The sequence below is a fragment of the Procambarus clarkii genome, chromosome 8 (assembly GCF_040958095.1).
Source record: "Procambarus clarkii isolate CNS0578487 chromosome 8, FALCON_Pclarkii_2.0, whole genome shotgun sequence".
Taxonomy (NCBI): domain Eukaryota; kingdom Metazoa; phylum Arthropoda; class Malacostraca; order Decapoda; family Cambaridae; genus Procambarus; species Procambarus clarkii.
This window is the reverse complement of record NC_091157.1, coordinates 39,476,394-39,494,798: the sequence shown is the minus strand read 5'-3', so window position 1 is coordinate 39,494,798 and position 18,405 is coordinate 39,476,394. Positions and strand designations below refer to the sequence as shown.

General features: G+C 40.8%; 1 protein-coding gene across 2 annotated transcripts in view; it reads right to left on the bottom strand.

The window, feature by feature from the left end:
* LOC123759852 (stromelysin-3) overlaps positions 1 to 18,405 on the bottom strand; it is a 165,286-nt gene that overhangs the window by 13,912 nt on the left and 132,969 nt on the right. For both annotated transcript variants that reach the window (XM_069317569.1, XM_069317563.1), the window contains exons 11-12: positions 3,560 to 3,664; positions 673 to 745 (exon numbers count right to left, since the gene is read on the bottom strand). In XM_069317569.1, coding sequence (XP_069173670.1) covers positions 673 to 745; positions 3,560 to 3,664 — 178 coding nt within the window. The remainder of the gene's footprint in view (positions 1 to 672; positions 746 to 3,559; positions 3,665 to 18,405) is intronic.

Here is an 18,405-nt window from a genome sequence, read left to right as displayed (position 1 = left end):
CACCACACACCTACACTAGTTACAGCACACACCTGCACTAGTTACAGCACACACCTACACTAGTTACAGCCCACACCTGCACTAGTTACAGCACACACCTGCACTAGTTACAGCACACACCTACACTAGTGACACCACACACCTACATTAGTTACACCACACACACCTACACTAGTTACAGCACACACCTACACTAGTTCCAGCACACACCTACACTAGTTACATCACACACCTACACTAGTTACAGCACACACCTACATTAGTTACAGCACACACCTACACTAGTTACAGCACACACCTACACTAGTTACAGCACACACCTACACTATTTACATCACACACCTACATTAGTTACAGCACACACCTACACTAGTTACAGCACACACCTACACTAGTTACAGCACACACCTGCACTAGTTACAGCACACACCTGCACTAGTTACAGCACACACCTGCACTTGTTACAGCACACACCTGCACTAGTTACAGCACACACCTGCACTAGTTACAGCACACACCTACACTAGTTACAGCACACACCTACACTAGTTACAGCACACACCTGCACTAGTTACAGCACACACCTGCACTAGTTACAGCACACACCTGCACTAGTTACAGCACACACCTGCACTAGTTACAGCACACACCTGCACTAGTTACAACACATACCTGCGTCAAACTTATCACAGTTGTCGTGAGAGACACTGGTGACCTGTGGGACCATCTGGAGGCCAGCTGTGTTCTGCACAAACAAGAAAAAGATTGTCAACAGTGACATATGTAACCATAACAAGGCCTTTAGCTCCGCTTTTAAAACATTGAAGTTTATTAATTTGTATCATTATTTTAATATATTCTAGTAGTTCAACCTCCTCAAATGATCCACCTATTGTCTCGTTAAGCCAAATTGAACCGATTTCTTGGGTCACCGATGAGAGAGGAAGGAGGAGCCGCCATTGTGAATTGAGTAGACTTCTAGTGAGGACACCTGATACACAGTGCTGTCAATACTCGAGAAATCCCGATTCATCTTGTAGTCAATCTTTCACAGCGACCTCACTAATTTCGGGAAGTACCTTGTTTCCGGTATGAACTAATTCCCTATATTACCAGGCTTGATAGTATTAGTTAATTTCAATTATGACGCAGTTAAACACCCAAAAATGGGTAAGCATCTAATATTTATTTAACCATAATCAGTGTCATATCAGTTATAAGGATGTTTTTGCATTGTTTATGGTGCATTAACCCGGCAGGTAATGTGTGACGACCTGAAGAAGTTAACAGCACTACCTATAGCGTCATCACGTGTCACTACAACACGTGACACGTGATGACCCTATAGTCTGACCCACCAGGAGGATCGCTACCTGGTACAACACGTGACACGTGATGATGGTAGTCTGACCCACCAGGAGGATCGCTACCTGGTACAACACGTGATGATGGTATAGCCTGAACCAGCAGGAGGATCACTACCTGGTACAACACGTGATGATGGTATAGCCTGAACCACCAGGAGGATCACTACCTGGTACAACACGTGATGATGGTATAGCCTGAACCACCAGGAGGATCAGTTTGCGTGATCTTTGTGTCTGCTCGACCAGGCGGCAGTCAACATAACAGCTAAACTGTATATTAGTTTACTAATCATTGTAGACTAACTTATATTAACTATTTTCTACCAATCGATTAATTTATAATTTAATTATGTAATTAAACCCCCCAACTTGCGTAGAAAGATACTTGTGGGGAACTTTATCATAAAGCCCACTTTAATATCATACAGTCTACTTAAATATCATACAGTCCACTATCTAAATAAATCAATTAATAAATAAATTAATTATAATTAAATCATAAATAATTAAATAAATAAAGTAATAATTGTATTTAAAATAAATAATGAAATCCCACTAGTCAGTTTTTCTCACAATTGCTACAACTAAATGAATGTACTGTTATGGCATTCTCCCCATGGGCCAAGGGTCCATGGGGCAGTGAGTGCTAGGAGGTTTCTTAAGGATCTTGGTTCCAGGCTCATTGAAACTTCAAGATACCACAGAGCGGCAAGTTTTCTCTTCTAGCGCCTCCGTTTGGCGATCCAGAGAGGGAATGCCCGCTGCATCCTTGGTTCCTGCCTGGCATCGGAGTAGTTCAAAGAAATCTACAGCCTCTAGGAAATGAAAACTTCCCCTTAGTTCCTCCTAATGTCCTCCTTTGCAACCAATCAGATATGTAACTCTGTAACCTTGCATAATAAAGTGCACAACATAATAAAAAAGGGGTGGTAGGTGAAGTGAACACTCATATGTAATTATGAATTATACATAATCACACTCATAGTTCCCTTCTCGGAGGCTATGGGTCCCTACAATTGCACCAGAGGTGGCACCCTAGCGTATGAGATATCATTGAGAAAATCATTCTGAGGCTATTAGGTAACTTGAACCTGTGTTTTGGTAATTACCAGTCACCTGCCTTAACTAATTCAACGACGATAGAACAAAATGCTATCGAACCGGAACTCTACTGAATTCACTGGTAGATTCTTGAAGCCTTAACTGGTACCTAACCAGGATTTTTTAAGTATGGTCCGCCTACACTCTGGCCTGCGGGCAATTGTGTTCATACGCTCCTCCTTCAGCTCAGATCTGAAGGAGGCTGACAACCAGATGAGCTCTGGTGGTCACCTTCCCCTCTCATAATGATGCTTCAACATGATCACAACATATATAAGAGTAAGGCAATAAATGTGATTGTATTTTATCCAATCCAGTTATATATTATTTAAAAGTACACACGCGTCCCCACATAATTTACATGACTCATTTATAATTGCAATATTACAACATCGTCAATATGGGAGGCCAAATACTTCTCACTTTTCGTTACTCTCACACATTACTCACACCGCACTAATAACCTCTCTGCTCATCACATATAAACTTTCTCCCCTGTGTCACATAGCGCCATCAGGAACTTTTGAGTTCATATTGCACATCAGCCAAATGCATGAATTCTTTATAATAAACATAAACAATAACTAGGAGATTAGACGTGCATGATGATTCGTTCAGACCCTTCTATTACCACATCATTCGTGATCACTATCAACAAGCCTCCTGAAACAAGTGAGGTCAACTTGTTTGACCTCACAGTTGTTTATTTCTTAGAAATAAACGGTGTGAGGAAGAATGACAGTAAACTCGTCATCGTGTCTCGCCCGTAGATAGAGCAACCCTGTTGAACATTATAGGCATTTTGCTTTCTTATCAAAAAAGCTGATTGTAAAACCAGATGCCCCTTGTATCAACAATTCTGCCTGTTCCATTCTTTTCTTATATGTAAATATTCTCTGTATTATGTGATACAGTATCTGGTATCATGGAGATTATTACCACACCATTCCATTTCTGGCTTTACCTTTACCTCACCAAGGGCGGTTAAAAATGTCTAAGTTCCTACATTCCTTTATCCCTAACTCTGCCACACAGGGGTCTGACACACAAAGAAGATATTTCCTCTGTCCCTGTGACTCCTTCCGCCTCACCTGGGTCTGGCAGCCGAACCACCAGTTGCCAGCAGGACGCGGGAAGGCTGGGTCGTCGTCGTCCACACCGGATTCCGCCTCACTCACCCTCCAATAGTTTCCACCCTGGGGATGAGAAGGTTAGGTTAGGTTAGGTTTCACCCTGGGGATGAGAAGGTAAGGTAAGGTTAGGGTTAAGTTACGTTAGGTTGGGTTAGTTTCCGGCTTCGGAATGAGAAGGAACTCCTAGCATTGTATCCATAATATTTATGCATGAGAATAGATGTTGGTAATTTGTGTTTAGCTCGAAAACTGGCAATAAAATATTTTTAGTTGAGAAAGGAATATTTGTGTTTTGGAAGCTGGTCACTTTTCTGGAAACAACAACTGATGTACAGAGGAATTCTAATATATGTAGTGTACATGGTCTAATATAAACTATTGATGAGGTACACCACGAAACACTGGCACAGAACCTGCAAGCACGTGGAATAAAAAGTAAAATATTGTTAGAAATAAAACAATCGTTAAAATAAAGACGATTGTTAAAACAAAGACAACGATTAGCGTTGTTAAAACAAACAACGATCGTTAAAACAATGACGATAAGCGGAGAGGCTTGCGAATTGGAAGATAATCTTTCTCGAAACATATTGTGTAGAACAGTAATTCTATCGTAAAATTTGACGATGACACAAAGGTCTATGATAAAGTGCGAGGCGAAGACGACACTGAGGCCTTGCAAGACTTGCAAACATATTGTCTCAACACACCTCAGCGAGCAAAAACTACATGTTTTAGCAGATCAAAAGAGACATGGATTTCGTGAACCAATCCACAAGGGCCGTGACGAGGGTTCGAACCTACGTCCGAGAGGATCCCAGACGCTGCCTTAATCGACTGAGCTACGACATGGTAAAATTGAATTGTAACCAGAAGTTCTACTGTCCTTACCTGGATCCTGCAGCCTCTCCGAGAAACAAACCAGGGTGTGGGAAAAACCTGCTGGGATTGATATAAGAGGAGACTACCAGGGACTTGTACTGAACTAAATTAAAAATTTACTGTCTGCAAATTAATTCAACTAAAATCTCTAGTTAGGGTTGTAAATCCTAATTCCTCTTTTCCTAATGACAGATTGTGGGCTGTAAGGGACAGGTGGGGTGAATGACTATGTTGATAGAAGTTCCAATCCACCTGTAGACAGGGATCTCACATCAGCTTGTATTTTATACAAGGATAAGATTTGATAAATTCAGTTATCTGACTGAACACTGGCTCTGTTTAAATCAGAGATTTAAACATACATAGTCTAACCTAGTACCATAACTTAACAGCCAATAGATTCTTATACTATAAACAACAAATTAAATTGTAAAAGTATAAATAAATGACCTTAAATGTAGTCTTAATACTATTAACTTAGTACTAGAAACTATATTCAATTAAATGAACTTATATGATAACTTAAAAATTAACTAAGCAAGCTATTGATAACTTAATTTATATATTCAAATATATATGCAGACATATTCAATTTATATGATACAGTTAGCTTGACTGAATCTTTTCCAAAACTATGGACACTTGTGAGGTTTTTACTTATTGAGGCTGAATTATTTTCTGACACAATGGACACCCATGAGGTTCAGTGCTTGGATAAGATTCACAGCTACACTACAATTTTAATAAACTTACTGATATGTGAGGCTTAGCCTCGCTTTTTAACCAACAGACAGATTTATAGGATATTAAAGCTACACAAGCATACAATTGGCCAATCATATACCAAATAACCTTCAATATACTTCTCTGCCAGTCGGGGTGCCTGTCTGACAAGTTTGCCAGACTGATTAACTCTCTCTTGTTGAGTTTAGGCACGATATTTTGCTACAGCGTTGCTGTATGATGATCTGGTAGCTTTGCTACGTGATTATCCTGCAGTTGCAGAAGAATGATTCGAGATAAAAGTTTATGAATGAAGGTGGAGGAAACCGTGTCACTGATCTCCACTATACACTCTATTTTATGTGAATGTTCACGGATTTTCCTTGTAGATATTGTCCAGGTACTCCCCCAGTTCTAGAGAGTATTCACTGGCGATAAAAATGTTAGATAAGGTGTCCTTGAGCTGGTAATGTTCGCTAAGGATCAGTCACTTGTTCACTCATTTGTAAACAAACGCGGAGTGCGCTGGGCTTTGTTGGTGGGCGCTTCACTCCCCCCATCGCCCTGCCATGCTCTCTGAGCACGGTAGCCTTCTATGAATATTGATTGATTATTTTTACAGTCTAGACTTATGATTAAGATAAGATGTGATTATAATATAATTAGATATAAGATTTAAAGATTATAAGTAGTATTTGTAAGTACCACTGAATCTTATTAAGGATTTGATTTTTAATCCTACCGGATGTTGAATCAATGTTCCAATAGTTTTTTAATTAAGAAGTCCTTCTAGAAGCTTCTGGATCCTTGAGAGATCATGTACATAGTCACGTAGGCATCAAAAGGGCCCCTGTTGCGTACGTGTTCATGGTGCCATTGTCATCCAGGATCAAGCTATAATGAATCTTTAATGATTCTAATATGATTTTTATACGATTTAGATATGATTTTGATATGATTTAGATATGATATAGAAATTATACATTTCTTAGATGATTATTAGATATGGTGGGTAAAAATTTCCCACATCTTCCAGAGGGAGAGAACTGGCACAGAGTCCAATACTTAGGACAATAGTAACCATATGTATTTATTTACTCTCCATTGGATTGATAATACAAGTGCAAATTTTGCTTGCACTTTTGTGCTGCTGTCCGTTGTGGACGATTGTGTCTGTTAGGAGTCTGTGGGTCTTGTGGAGTTAGAGTCTCTTGAGGTCTCTCAGGATCTAACTGCAGCTGGCTCACTGATTCCATGTGGATGAGTTTGTCCAATGTCTTCAGGGAAGTTGTTCCTTTAGACAGGATTTTGACTATTCTCAAAATCCCCTGACTATCTGGATGGACTGAGACAACTTTACCTAATGGCCAGTCAGCCCTAGGGCCATCACTGTCTACCAAGACAATATCGCCAGGTTGGAGATTAGCTATATTATGTGGGACATTGGCCCCATAGTGATGTTCTCGTAGAGATGTAAGATATTCTTTTGTCCAAACATCATTCCATTTTTGGATTATGCTGGACAGATGCTTATACCCCTGAACCAACTCGCTTTGACCCACATATGAGGGATCTCTGATCTCATCATCCACTAGAGATGGTACTGGAGTCAGAAGTCTTCCATACATTAGGTGGGCAGGACTTAACGGCTCATGTTGAGTAGGATCCTCAGACAAGTAAGTCAACGGCCGGTTATTCACCCTTGATTCTATTTCCGTGATTACTGTCTGGAGTTCTTGAAGATTGATTTTCTGACGGTGTAGAGATTTTCTCAAGGATCTTTTTACAGTTCCTATTAACCGTTCATAAAATCCTCCGTGCCATGGGGCTCTCGGAGGGATAAATTTCCATCTGCAATGACGCTGTTCCAGTGTGGAAGTAACTGCAGGATGGGAACAGATCTCCCGTAGACATGCTTCTCCAGCTACCAAGTTTGCTCCGTTATCTGAAATCATCAGCTTAGGGCATGATCGGCGTGCTGCGAATCTGCGGAAAGCTTGAATAAATGATTGAGCAGTCATATCGGGTGTTACCTCTAGATGTACTGCCCTGGTGGTAGCACAGGTGAACAGACAGATGTATGCCTTGATAGGTTCCTTATCTGCAGTCCCTGTTAGATATATTGCTCCTGTATAATCTACTCCTGTCGTTTCGAAAGGTTGTAGATGGACCACTCGTTCCTTTGGCAGGGGTGGTGGCCCTGGATAAGAGCAAGTTCTTGCATCGTACCTTCGGCATATCATGCAATTCTTCAAGATTGATTTGACTGACTGTCTTCCCTGAGGAATCCAGTACTGCTGTCTGATTTGTGTGAGTGTGTCTAACACTCCTCCATGTTTGATGATTTGTTGATGTGTATGCAACACAATCAACCTTGTGATCCAATGATTTTTTGGTAAAAGCCATGGATGCACGGTATCTAGATTGATATCTGCGTGTTTAAGTCTCCCTCCACAACGCAGAATGTTGTGATTTTCTTGGTCTATCCACAGACCGAGATTGTGTTTTAACTTATGAGGAAGATTTTCATAGTTATTCCCATAAGTTTCTCTCTGGGCTTGTCTTACCCAATAGAGAAGTGCATCTGGAAAAGTGTATTTTATACCTTTTTTCCTGAGATAATGAAACACGTTCTGTGTTACATTGATTAATTTGATGAGCGAGGAGTAACGAGTACAATCCAAGACTGATATTTGAGCTTGCTGCCTGGTGGTAGTTATGGTTTGTGTCGTAATGACGTGTGGCTTTTGTTCAGGCCAACTACCATTCACTAACCATCGAGGCCCATGAAACCAAATATCTGCCTTTGCAAACTGTTTAAATGTCTTACCTCTTGATAAGAGATCAGCTGGATTATCCTTTGTTGGTACATGCAACAATTGAAAGCCTGCGGAAATTTCTTTAATTTCCGAGACGCGATTTTTTACATATGGAGTTGGACAGTTGTCGTTTCGTACCCATTGTAGGACAGCTTCATTGTCAGACCATATAATGACATCTTTGATGTTCATGGTAGACAAGACTTGTTTGATATGCACTGCTAAGCGTGTTCCAGTTAGCAGTGCTGTTAGTTCCATCTGAGGCAAAGTCCTCTTTTTTAATGGAGCGACTCTGGCCTTAGAGGTGATAAGATATGATTGATTAGAAGTCACTAAATAAGCACAAGCTCCAAAAGCTTTGGCTGACGAGTCTGCGAATACATGTAGTGATACTTCTTCTTTTTCCTCGACTATGTGTCTCGGAAAGATTATCTTCTCGACTAAAGTTTGTTCTTGAGCCACTTCCATCCAAGCTTTTTGTAACTGGATTGGTAGTGGATCATCCCAACCAACCTTAGCTTTCCATGCTTGTTGCACCAATAAACGCCACTTGATAGTCAAAGGATTTAGTAGACCAAGTGGGTCGAATACTTTGCTAACTTGTGAAAGCAAATCCCTTTTTGTAGTGATGTTGTAATTTACTGGCACAGATTTGATCGATATTGTGTCCGAGATTAAATCCCAATCCATACCTAACACCTTTTGTGATTCTGGTACGTGATATTCAGGGTAATCTCTTGCTATTTGATTATTCAATGTTGCATTATTAGAGGCCCAAGATTGTAGTGGCATGTTGGCACCTTGTAGCTCCTTGTTGGCCTCTTGATATAATTGTAACAATTCAGTAGTACTGTTAACTGTCCCTTGAAAATTATCTACATATAGATTTTGACTGATTTCAGTCTTACAGGGACTTGATGATTTCTTCAGATGAGTATCTAGAGTTGCTTGCAATAGAAATGGACTGCTTGTCGCCCCAAAAAGAACTGATGAGAATCTGAAAGTCACTACAGGACTATTGACATCTTCTGGGTTTTCTACCCATAGAAACTTAGTGAAGTCTCTATCTTCTTCTTGTAAGCCAACTCTTAGAAAGGCCTTACTTATATCTGCTGAATACGCATATTTGTTAAGTCTAAACTTCAACAGTATGTCATACAATTTCTGAGTTAGACTTGGACCTGTTTGCAAACAATCATTTAGACTGGTTCCTTGGGGTCCAGATTTAGAGCTACAATTAAAAACTATCCGTAAAGGAGTTGTTTTTGATTCTCTCATTACAGCCATGTGTGGTAAAAAATGGCCTGTTTGCTTATTGTCATGTTTCACGACTTCGATGAATTTATTCTTTAATTGTTGAGCAATAATCTCATGATAGAGTTTTAAATGCTCAGGCCTTTTTCTTAGCTTTGCTAGTTGAGATTTAAATTGACTATAAGCCATGTGATAATTGGTAGGTAAGGTTTTATGGTTGATTTTCCATGGTAGCCTTACCCAGTACTGTCCATCATAGTACTGTACAGTTTCTAAGTATTGATTATATGCACAGACATCATCAGGACTTGGTTGTTCAGGAATTATTCCTATGGCATCAAGTTCCCACAATTGAGGTACAGATTCTAATCCATCATCAATCATGTGGGGGATTTTAAGTGGTGACTGTTCTTTGCCTAGTCATGCCACTATTACAGTTTCTGTATGATGTGATTTTTCAGGAGTTGAAGGTTCAAGATCTAGTATAGGTCCTGTCATCAATATGCCTCCTGCTGATTTGAGTATATTCATACCCATAGATTCTTCTGATCCCAGAATGAATCGATGATAGTAGTCAGCTCCAATCAGGATTCCGATATCCCCTATGTAGTCAGAATCAAGTAGAGGATCTGCTAATTGGATTCCTTTTTCTTTTAGGAATTTAATTGTGGCTGTCAGACCAGTCACTTCCATTTCAGTAGGAATTTTATCAACTACTATGGCTTCTACTGTCCTTTGGGATGTACCTAGACAGACATTGAGTTTTACTACTGGAAAGGTTCTACGACCAGAATTAGTAAAAAACCCTGATATGGATGTAGATACTTGCTTTGAAGATTTAAGTTGTAAATCTTCTGCCATCTTTTTACTGATAAAGGTTTTCTGTGACCCTTGATCAAAAAAGCCTCTAGTTGGAATACAAATTCCTTGATTGCATAGTTCTAGCTGTGCAGTAGGCAATATGGCTGCTGTAACAATTTCTGTATCCAAGTCGTTGACATTGCTCATTACTGTACAGAATTGTACGGCTGTTGTGGTATTATCATCTTTGGGCTTTGCCTGAGATGCAGGTTGATTATTGGAAGTCTGTGATCTGGATTGAGTGTTAATATCACTACAGAGTGCTGTGTGATGTACACTTTTATGACAATATTGGCAGTTCTGCAATTGAGTGATACACTCACTTGTATCGTGCTTCCGTAGACAACGGATGCACCTGTTCAGAGATTTCAGTCGATCGATTCGACTGGCACGGCCTTCATAAACTGTGCATTGATAAATGGTATGTGCTTCTTGACAGAATAAACATTTTGGGGCACTTGTGGCTCCTTTTGTCTTATCTGTCTTAGGAGCTTGGTTTCCTACAGTTCTGTTAACTGTGGGGGATATAGCATAAGAGCCAACATTATTCTGTTTCCACTTTGCAGAAGAGGAATTTTGTTGCCTTGATTTTTGACTGCCATTCTGGACATTTTTGCTTTTGTCCGTGGATTCACCTTTGGGGATTTTTTCTTGAGATCTAAGTTTTCCTCGGCTTCGTAATCTTTGTACGTAAGCTCGAAGTCCATCAATGATTTGGCTTTGTGATAAGATGTTGTTACAAGTATGTAACACTTGTAGGTAAGTAATTACATGCAAGTAGGTCATACAAGCATGTAACACTTGTACTCCTCCAAGGATTTCCTTAAAGGATGAATTGTATCTGTAATAATGTGTATCTACATTATTCATGATGTGATGAAGCATTTTGCTTTTTCTTTTTTCTCGGCTTTGCCTTTTCTATTAAGTAAGTCTCTTTGAGATGCTTGATTAATTTCAGATTTTCTGAGGCTGCTTTCACTCCAGTGAAAGCATGAGATTAGGTGATCAAGACTATATTCTTGGATTAAGATAGTTATCTTAGATGGATGATAATATTTGTATTGACATTGTCAATGTGTTGTTAGCCTTTCAGATTGTGATGTGAGATTAAGATTGGTCTTAATCCCCAATTGTAGACTATTGTAGCCAAGTGATGATGACATTTGTCTATCACCTGATTTAAATGGTCTGTAGGCTGTAGATTCAAGTGATTTTTTTAGACACTTTGTGTCCTTTTCTTTTCTGTTTCAGCTGCTGGTGGAATACTGTTAGTCATTTTGACCTTTTCCGAGTTTCGGAGATTCCGAGATTTTTCTCTTTTTTCTGATGAATATGTATGATGTTAATGTATTTTGATAAATGAGCTTTCCTGTCTACTTAGGTAATGATTCCAAAGATCGTCCTTCATTTCCTCCCTGGAATCTGGTTGTAGCAGGTGTTCAATTATCAAAAGTATTGTAATAATTTGATTTGTGACCCGAATGCACGAATGCACCAAGTTGGTAAATCCTGTAATAATTTTTTAAAAATAGTAAATGGCACTATTTTTGCAAAGTTATTACAAAATCTGTTACCCTAATAATTGATTGATAAAATACAGTAGAATGCCTACTGGTTTTACCTGTTATAGGGTTTGTACAGTTGATTATGGTTAGATTGTAAAGAATGCTCTTACAGTGATGATAACACTTTTTTAAAGAATATTATGTAATGAGCTGCTCTGAAAATCAGTAGATTAGAGATAATGCTAGATAATACACTTAAATATATATGTAATGTTACCACAATGAGGTAGATAATTGGTAATTTATGATTAAGATGCAGTTGTGTCTTTGACACTGATATAATTAAGTACTGTGGTTTCTTAACACAAAACAGTATCAGTTTGTTATGAATGCTTACTAGTTAATGGATATGGTGGCTTAAGCCACTGCAAACTATTTGTTTACTTAGATATATAGCTATGATAAACATTGGCTGATAGCTAGGTTAGGCTAGAATATGTAAGAATTATTCCAATGCAAAATCAAGAAGTTTCTTATGTATTTGGCATTGAAATATTCGGTAAACGAATGATCATAAATATCTAGGTATAAAGGACCATTATTATCCGGTTCGAAGGACCATTAATGTGGGAAAAACCTGCTGGGATTGATATAAGAGGAGACTACCAGGGACTTGTACTGAACTAAATTAAAAATTTACTGTCTGCAAATTAATTCAACTAAAATCTCTAGTTAGGGTTGTAAATCCTAATTCCTCTTTTCCTAATGACAGATTGTGGGCTGTAAGGGACAGGTGGGGTGAATGACTATGTTGATAGAAGTTCCAATCCACCTGTAGACAGGGATCTCACATCAGCTTGTATTTTATACAAGGATAAGATTTGATAAATTCAGTTATCTGACTGAACACTGGCTCTGTTTAAATCAGAGATTTAAACATACATAGTCTAACCTAGTACCATAACTTAACAGCCAATAGATTCTTATACTATAAACAACAAATTAAATTGTAAAAGTATAAATAAATGACCTTAAATGTAGTCTTAATACTATTAACTTAGTACTAGAAACTATATTCAATTAAATGAACTTATATGATAACTTAAAAATTAACTAAGCAAGCTATTGATAACTTAATTTATATATTCAAATATATATGCAGACATATTCAATTTATATGATACAGTTAGCTTGACTGAATCTTTTCCAAAACTATGGACACTTGTGAGGTTTTTACTTATTGAGGCTGAATTATTTTCTGACACAATGGACACCCATGAGGTTCAGTGCTTGGATAAGATTCACAGCTACACTACAATTTTAATAAACTTACTGATATGTGAGGCTTAGCCTCGCTTTTTAACCAACAGACAGATTTATAGGATATTAAAGCTACACAAGCATACAATTGGCCAATCATATACCAAATAACCTTCAATATACTTCTCTGCCAGTCGGGGTGCCTGTCTGACAAGTTTGCCAGACTGATTAACTCTCTCTGGTTGAGTTTAGGCACGATATTTTGCTACAGCGTTGCTGTATGATGATCTGGTAGCTTTGCTACGTGATTATCCTGCAGTTGCAGAAGAATGATTCGAGATAAAAGTTTATGAATGAAGGTGGAGGAAACCGTGTCACTGATCTCCACTATACACTCTATTTTATGTGAATGTTCACGGATTTTCCTTGTAGATATTGTCCAGGTACTCCCCCAGTTCTAGAGAGTATTCACTGGCGATAAAAATGTTAGATAAGGTGTCCTTGAGCTGGTAATGTTCGCTAAGGATCAGTCACTTGTTCACTCATTTGTAAACAAACGCGGAGTGCCGCGAGGCTTTGTTGGTGGGCGCTTCACTCCCCCCATCGCCCTGCCATGCTCTCTGAGCACGGTAGCCTTCTATGAATATTGATTGATTATTTTTACAGTCTAGACTTATGATTAAGATAAGATGTGATTATAATATAATTAGATATAAGATTTAAAGATTATAAGTAGTATTTGTAAGTACCACTGAATCTTATTAAGGATTTGATTTTTAATCCTACCGGATGTTGAATCAATGTTCCAATAGTTTTTTAATTAAGAAGTCCTTCTAGAAGCTTCTGGATCCTTGAGAGATCATGTACATAGTCACGTAGGCATCAAAAGGGCCCCTGTTGCGTACGTGTTCATGGTGCCATTGTCATCCAGGATCAAGCTATAATGAATCTTTAATGATTCTAATATGATTTTTATACGATTTAGATATGATTTTGATATGATTTAGATATGATATAGAAATTATACATTTCTTAGATGATTATTAGATATGGTGGGTAAAAATTTCCCACACAGGGTTTTACACAATTCTGTGTGTAATGGATCTCGTATTCCAACACATCTGTAGGAAATTTCCGACACCCCGAGTATTAAACACCGGCATTATGCGATACATTATGCCAATATTGTTGTACAAGTTCCTAGTCCCAGCAAGAAAGTACGTTTTGTTAAGAAATTAAAATTATTGATAATATTTGCGTCCAGGAAAACGCCAAAAGTTTTCTACTGTCGATGGCGGACGGCCACGTCAACTAGCCGGAAACATATGTTGACGAATCTTATCAAACTCTCATTAAACTTAAGCAGCATGTTGATTTTATTAACATTTGCTATTTAGATTAGGAATAGATAAGAATTACCAGAAATAAGGGCGTATTTCCATTCCCCAGTATATGTTTGCATCCATAAAATAATAATCAGAAATAAAGTACCGTTTCGTAAATCACACAAACTCTGTGATCCAGTATTAGGAACAAAAGAAATTGTTCTCTGGATTTTATAGTAATTTATTGGTGCGAAAACTGACGTTAACTTAACCCAATCCTTGAATAACTTAAAATAAACAGTGACTTATTTACTGCCACGCACCGCGGAGCCTCAAAGTAAGGAAGGGAAGGAAGTACAGCAGAGTGGCAAAAGATCCTCACACGAGAACACACGATTCCACACGTTCTCCATCCGATCCCACCAGCGCCAGCCGTTATCATCGTCGAATATTTGGAACATCCGTCGCGTTAGAACTCCCAGACTTTGATGCTAGCTTCACACATCACTACAGAGTGTATCAGTCGGTATATAACTCGATATTAGGTAAAAATATCCACATAACCTAGATAAGAGATTAACCAACCGGTTATATCGTAAGGGGGTCTAAAACACCAAAGTGAGTGTAGATCAATTTACAGGTTATTTCTTAATGGAACTTTATTAGGGAAATGTTAGTGTTGCATCAGCTACAGTGTATTAATTTCACAGAGTGGTGACCAACAACTGGGTCCAGCCGTCTCAGATTTACGGGTTTCACGTGGACACGAGGCTACCTCCCATGAGGTGACGATGCTATACCTGGTTCACGAGAGCTTCGTCTGACGTCCTTTAACTAAATCAGCTTTAAAGCTAAGCTTCCAGTTTCCTTTTAACCCATGTAGCTACATCACTAACCCTATGACTATTATTAAGTAGTTATTGTTGGTTATCAATTAATGAATATTATTAATAGGCTGATCCGGCATTATTGGATTAGCCCCCAAGATTGTTTTGTGCACAGGAAATTTCCAAATGAATAATAATTAAACATACAGTCCACTTAAATATACAGTCCAATTAAATTTAAATAATTTAAATAAACAAATTAAATCGGGAATTTCCCAAAACATCACTGAGGTCAAATATATTATATTCAACACATTACAAGGGTCTGGTACTCTGCATTTCAGCACATAAACAGGGTAAAAATAATTAATATTCCTGCACATCACAAGGTTCGAAGATTTCGTGTTCCAAATAATAACATACTGTATATCAAAGACGGTTAGTTCACGCATATCCCAAGGGAGGATGACATCAAATTGCAGCACATCATAAAAGCAGAAACGTCGCGTTCAACGTTTGCTTCCACTTTTTGACCCACTAATGCGTTCACATCACAAAAGTCGACGAATTCGTGTTCCAGCACATTTGATACGATGAATTCGTGTTCTAATATATCACAAGGCTAGCTATGTTTGCATTCCAGCACATGAATAGGGCTGAAAGCTTCCTGTTCCTGCACATCACAAGGGTACAATTTTCCATGCTACAGCACATCACGAGGGTTGAAGACTTCATGTTTCAGCACATCACGAGGGTGGAAGACTTCATACTCCAGCACATCACGTTAGTTGCAGACTTCGCGCTCCAGCACATCATGAGGGTTGAAGACTTCATGTTCCAGCACATAACGAGGGTGGAAGACTTCATGCTCCAGCACATCACGAGGGTGGAAGACTTCATGCTCCAGCACATCACGAGGGTTGAAGACTTCATGCTCCAGCACATCACGAGGGTTGAAGACTTCATGCTCCAGCACATCACGAGGGTTGAAGACTTCATGCTCCAGCACATCACGAGGGTCCAAGACACAATGCAAGGGTCCAAGACACAATCTAAACGTTTGCACATCACGAGGGTCCAAGACACAATGCTCCAGCACATCACGAGGGTCCAAGACACAATGCTCCAGCACATCACGAGGGTCCAAGACACAATGCTCCAGCACATCACGAGGGTCCAAGGCACAGTGCTCCAGCACATCACGAGGGTCCAAGACACAATGCTCCAGCACATCACGAGGGTCCAAGACACAATGCTCCAGCACATCACGAGGGTCCAAGACACAATGCTCCAGCACATCACGAGGGTCCAAGGCACAGTGCTCCAGCACATCACGAGGGTCCAAGACACAATGCTCCAGCACATCACGAGGGTCCAAGACACAATGCTCCAGCACATCACGAGGGTCCAAGACACTATGCTCCAGCACATCACGAGGGTCCAAGACACAATGCTCCAGCACATCACGAGGGTCCAAGGCACAGTGCTCCAGCACATCACGAGGGTCCAAGACACAATGCTCCAGCACATCACGAGGGTCCAAGACACAATGCTCCAGCACATCACGAGGGTCCAAGACACAATGCTCCAGCACATCACGAGGGTCCAAGACACAGTGCTCCAGCACATCACGAGGGTCCAAGACACAATGCTCCAGCACATCACGAGGGTCCAAGACACAATGCTCCAGCACATCACGAGGGTCCAAGACACAATGCTCCAGCACATCACGAGGGTCCAAGACACAATGTTCCAGCACATCACGCGGGTCCAAGACACAATGCTCCAGCACATCACGAGGGTCCAAGACACAATGCTCCAGCACATCACGAGGGTCCAAGACACAATGCTCCAGCACATCACGAGGGTCCAAGACACAATGCTCCAGCACATCACGAGGGTCCAAGACACAATGCTCCAGCACATCACGAGGGTCCAAGACACAATGCTCCAGCACATCACGAGGGTCCAAGACACAATGCTCCAGCACATCACGAGGGTCCAAGACACAATGCTCCAGCACATCACGAGGGTCCAAGACACAATGCTCCAGCACATCACGAGGGTCCAAGACACAATGCTCCAGCACATCACGAGGGTCCAAGACACAATGCTCCAGCACATCACGAGGGTCCAAGACACAATGCTCCAGCACATCACGAGGGTCCAAGACACAATGCTCCAGCACATCACGAGGGTCCAAGACACAATGCTCCAGCACATCACGAGGGTCCAAGACACAATGCTCCAGCACATCACGAGGGTCCAAGACACAATGCTCCAGCACATCACGAGGGTCCAAGACACAATGCTCCAGCACATCACGAGGGTCCAAGACACAATGCTCCAGCACATCACGAGGGTCCAAGACACAATGCTCCAGCACATCACGAGGGTCCAAGACACAATGCTCCAGCACATCACGAGGGTCCAAGACACAATGCTCCAGCACATCACGAGGGTCCAAGACACAATGCTCCAGCACATCACGAGGGTCCAAGACACAATGCTCCAGCACATCACGAGGGTCCAAGACACAATGCTCCAGCACATCACGAGGGTCCAAGACACAATGCTCCAGCACATCACGAGGGTCCAAGACACAATGCTCCAGCACATCACGAGGGTCCAAGACACAATGCTCCAGCACATCACGAGGGTCCAAGACACAATGCTCCAGCACATCACGAGGGTCCAAGACACAATGCTCCAGCACATCACGAGGGTCCAAGACACAATGCTCCAGCACATCACGAGGGTCCAAGACACAATGCTCCAGCACATCACGAGGGTCCAAGACAATGCTCCAGCACATCACGAGGGTCCAAGACACAATGCTCCAGCACATCACGAGAGTCCAAGACACAATGCTCCAGCACATCACGAGGATCCAAGACACAATGCTCCAGCACATCACGAGGGTCCAAGACACAATGCTCCAGCACATCACGAGGGTCCAAGACACAATGCTCCAGCACATCACGAGGGTCCAAGACACAATGCTCCAGCACATCACGAGGGTCCAAGACACAATGCTCCAGCACATCACGAGGGTCCAAGACACAATGCTCCAGCACATCACGAGGGTCCAAGACACAATGCTCCAGCACATCACGAGGGTCCAAGACACAATGCTCCAGCACATCACGAGGGTCCAAGACACAATGCTCCAGCACATCACGAGGGTCCAAGACACAATGCTCCAGCACATCACGAGGGTCCAAGACACAATGCTCCAGCACATCACGAGGGTCCAAGACACAATGCTCCAGCACATCACGAGGGTCCAAGACACAATGCTCCAGCACATCACGAGGGTTCAAGACACAATGCTCCAGCACATCACGA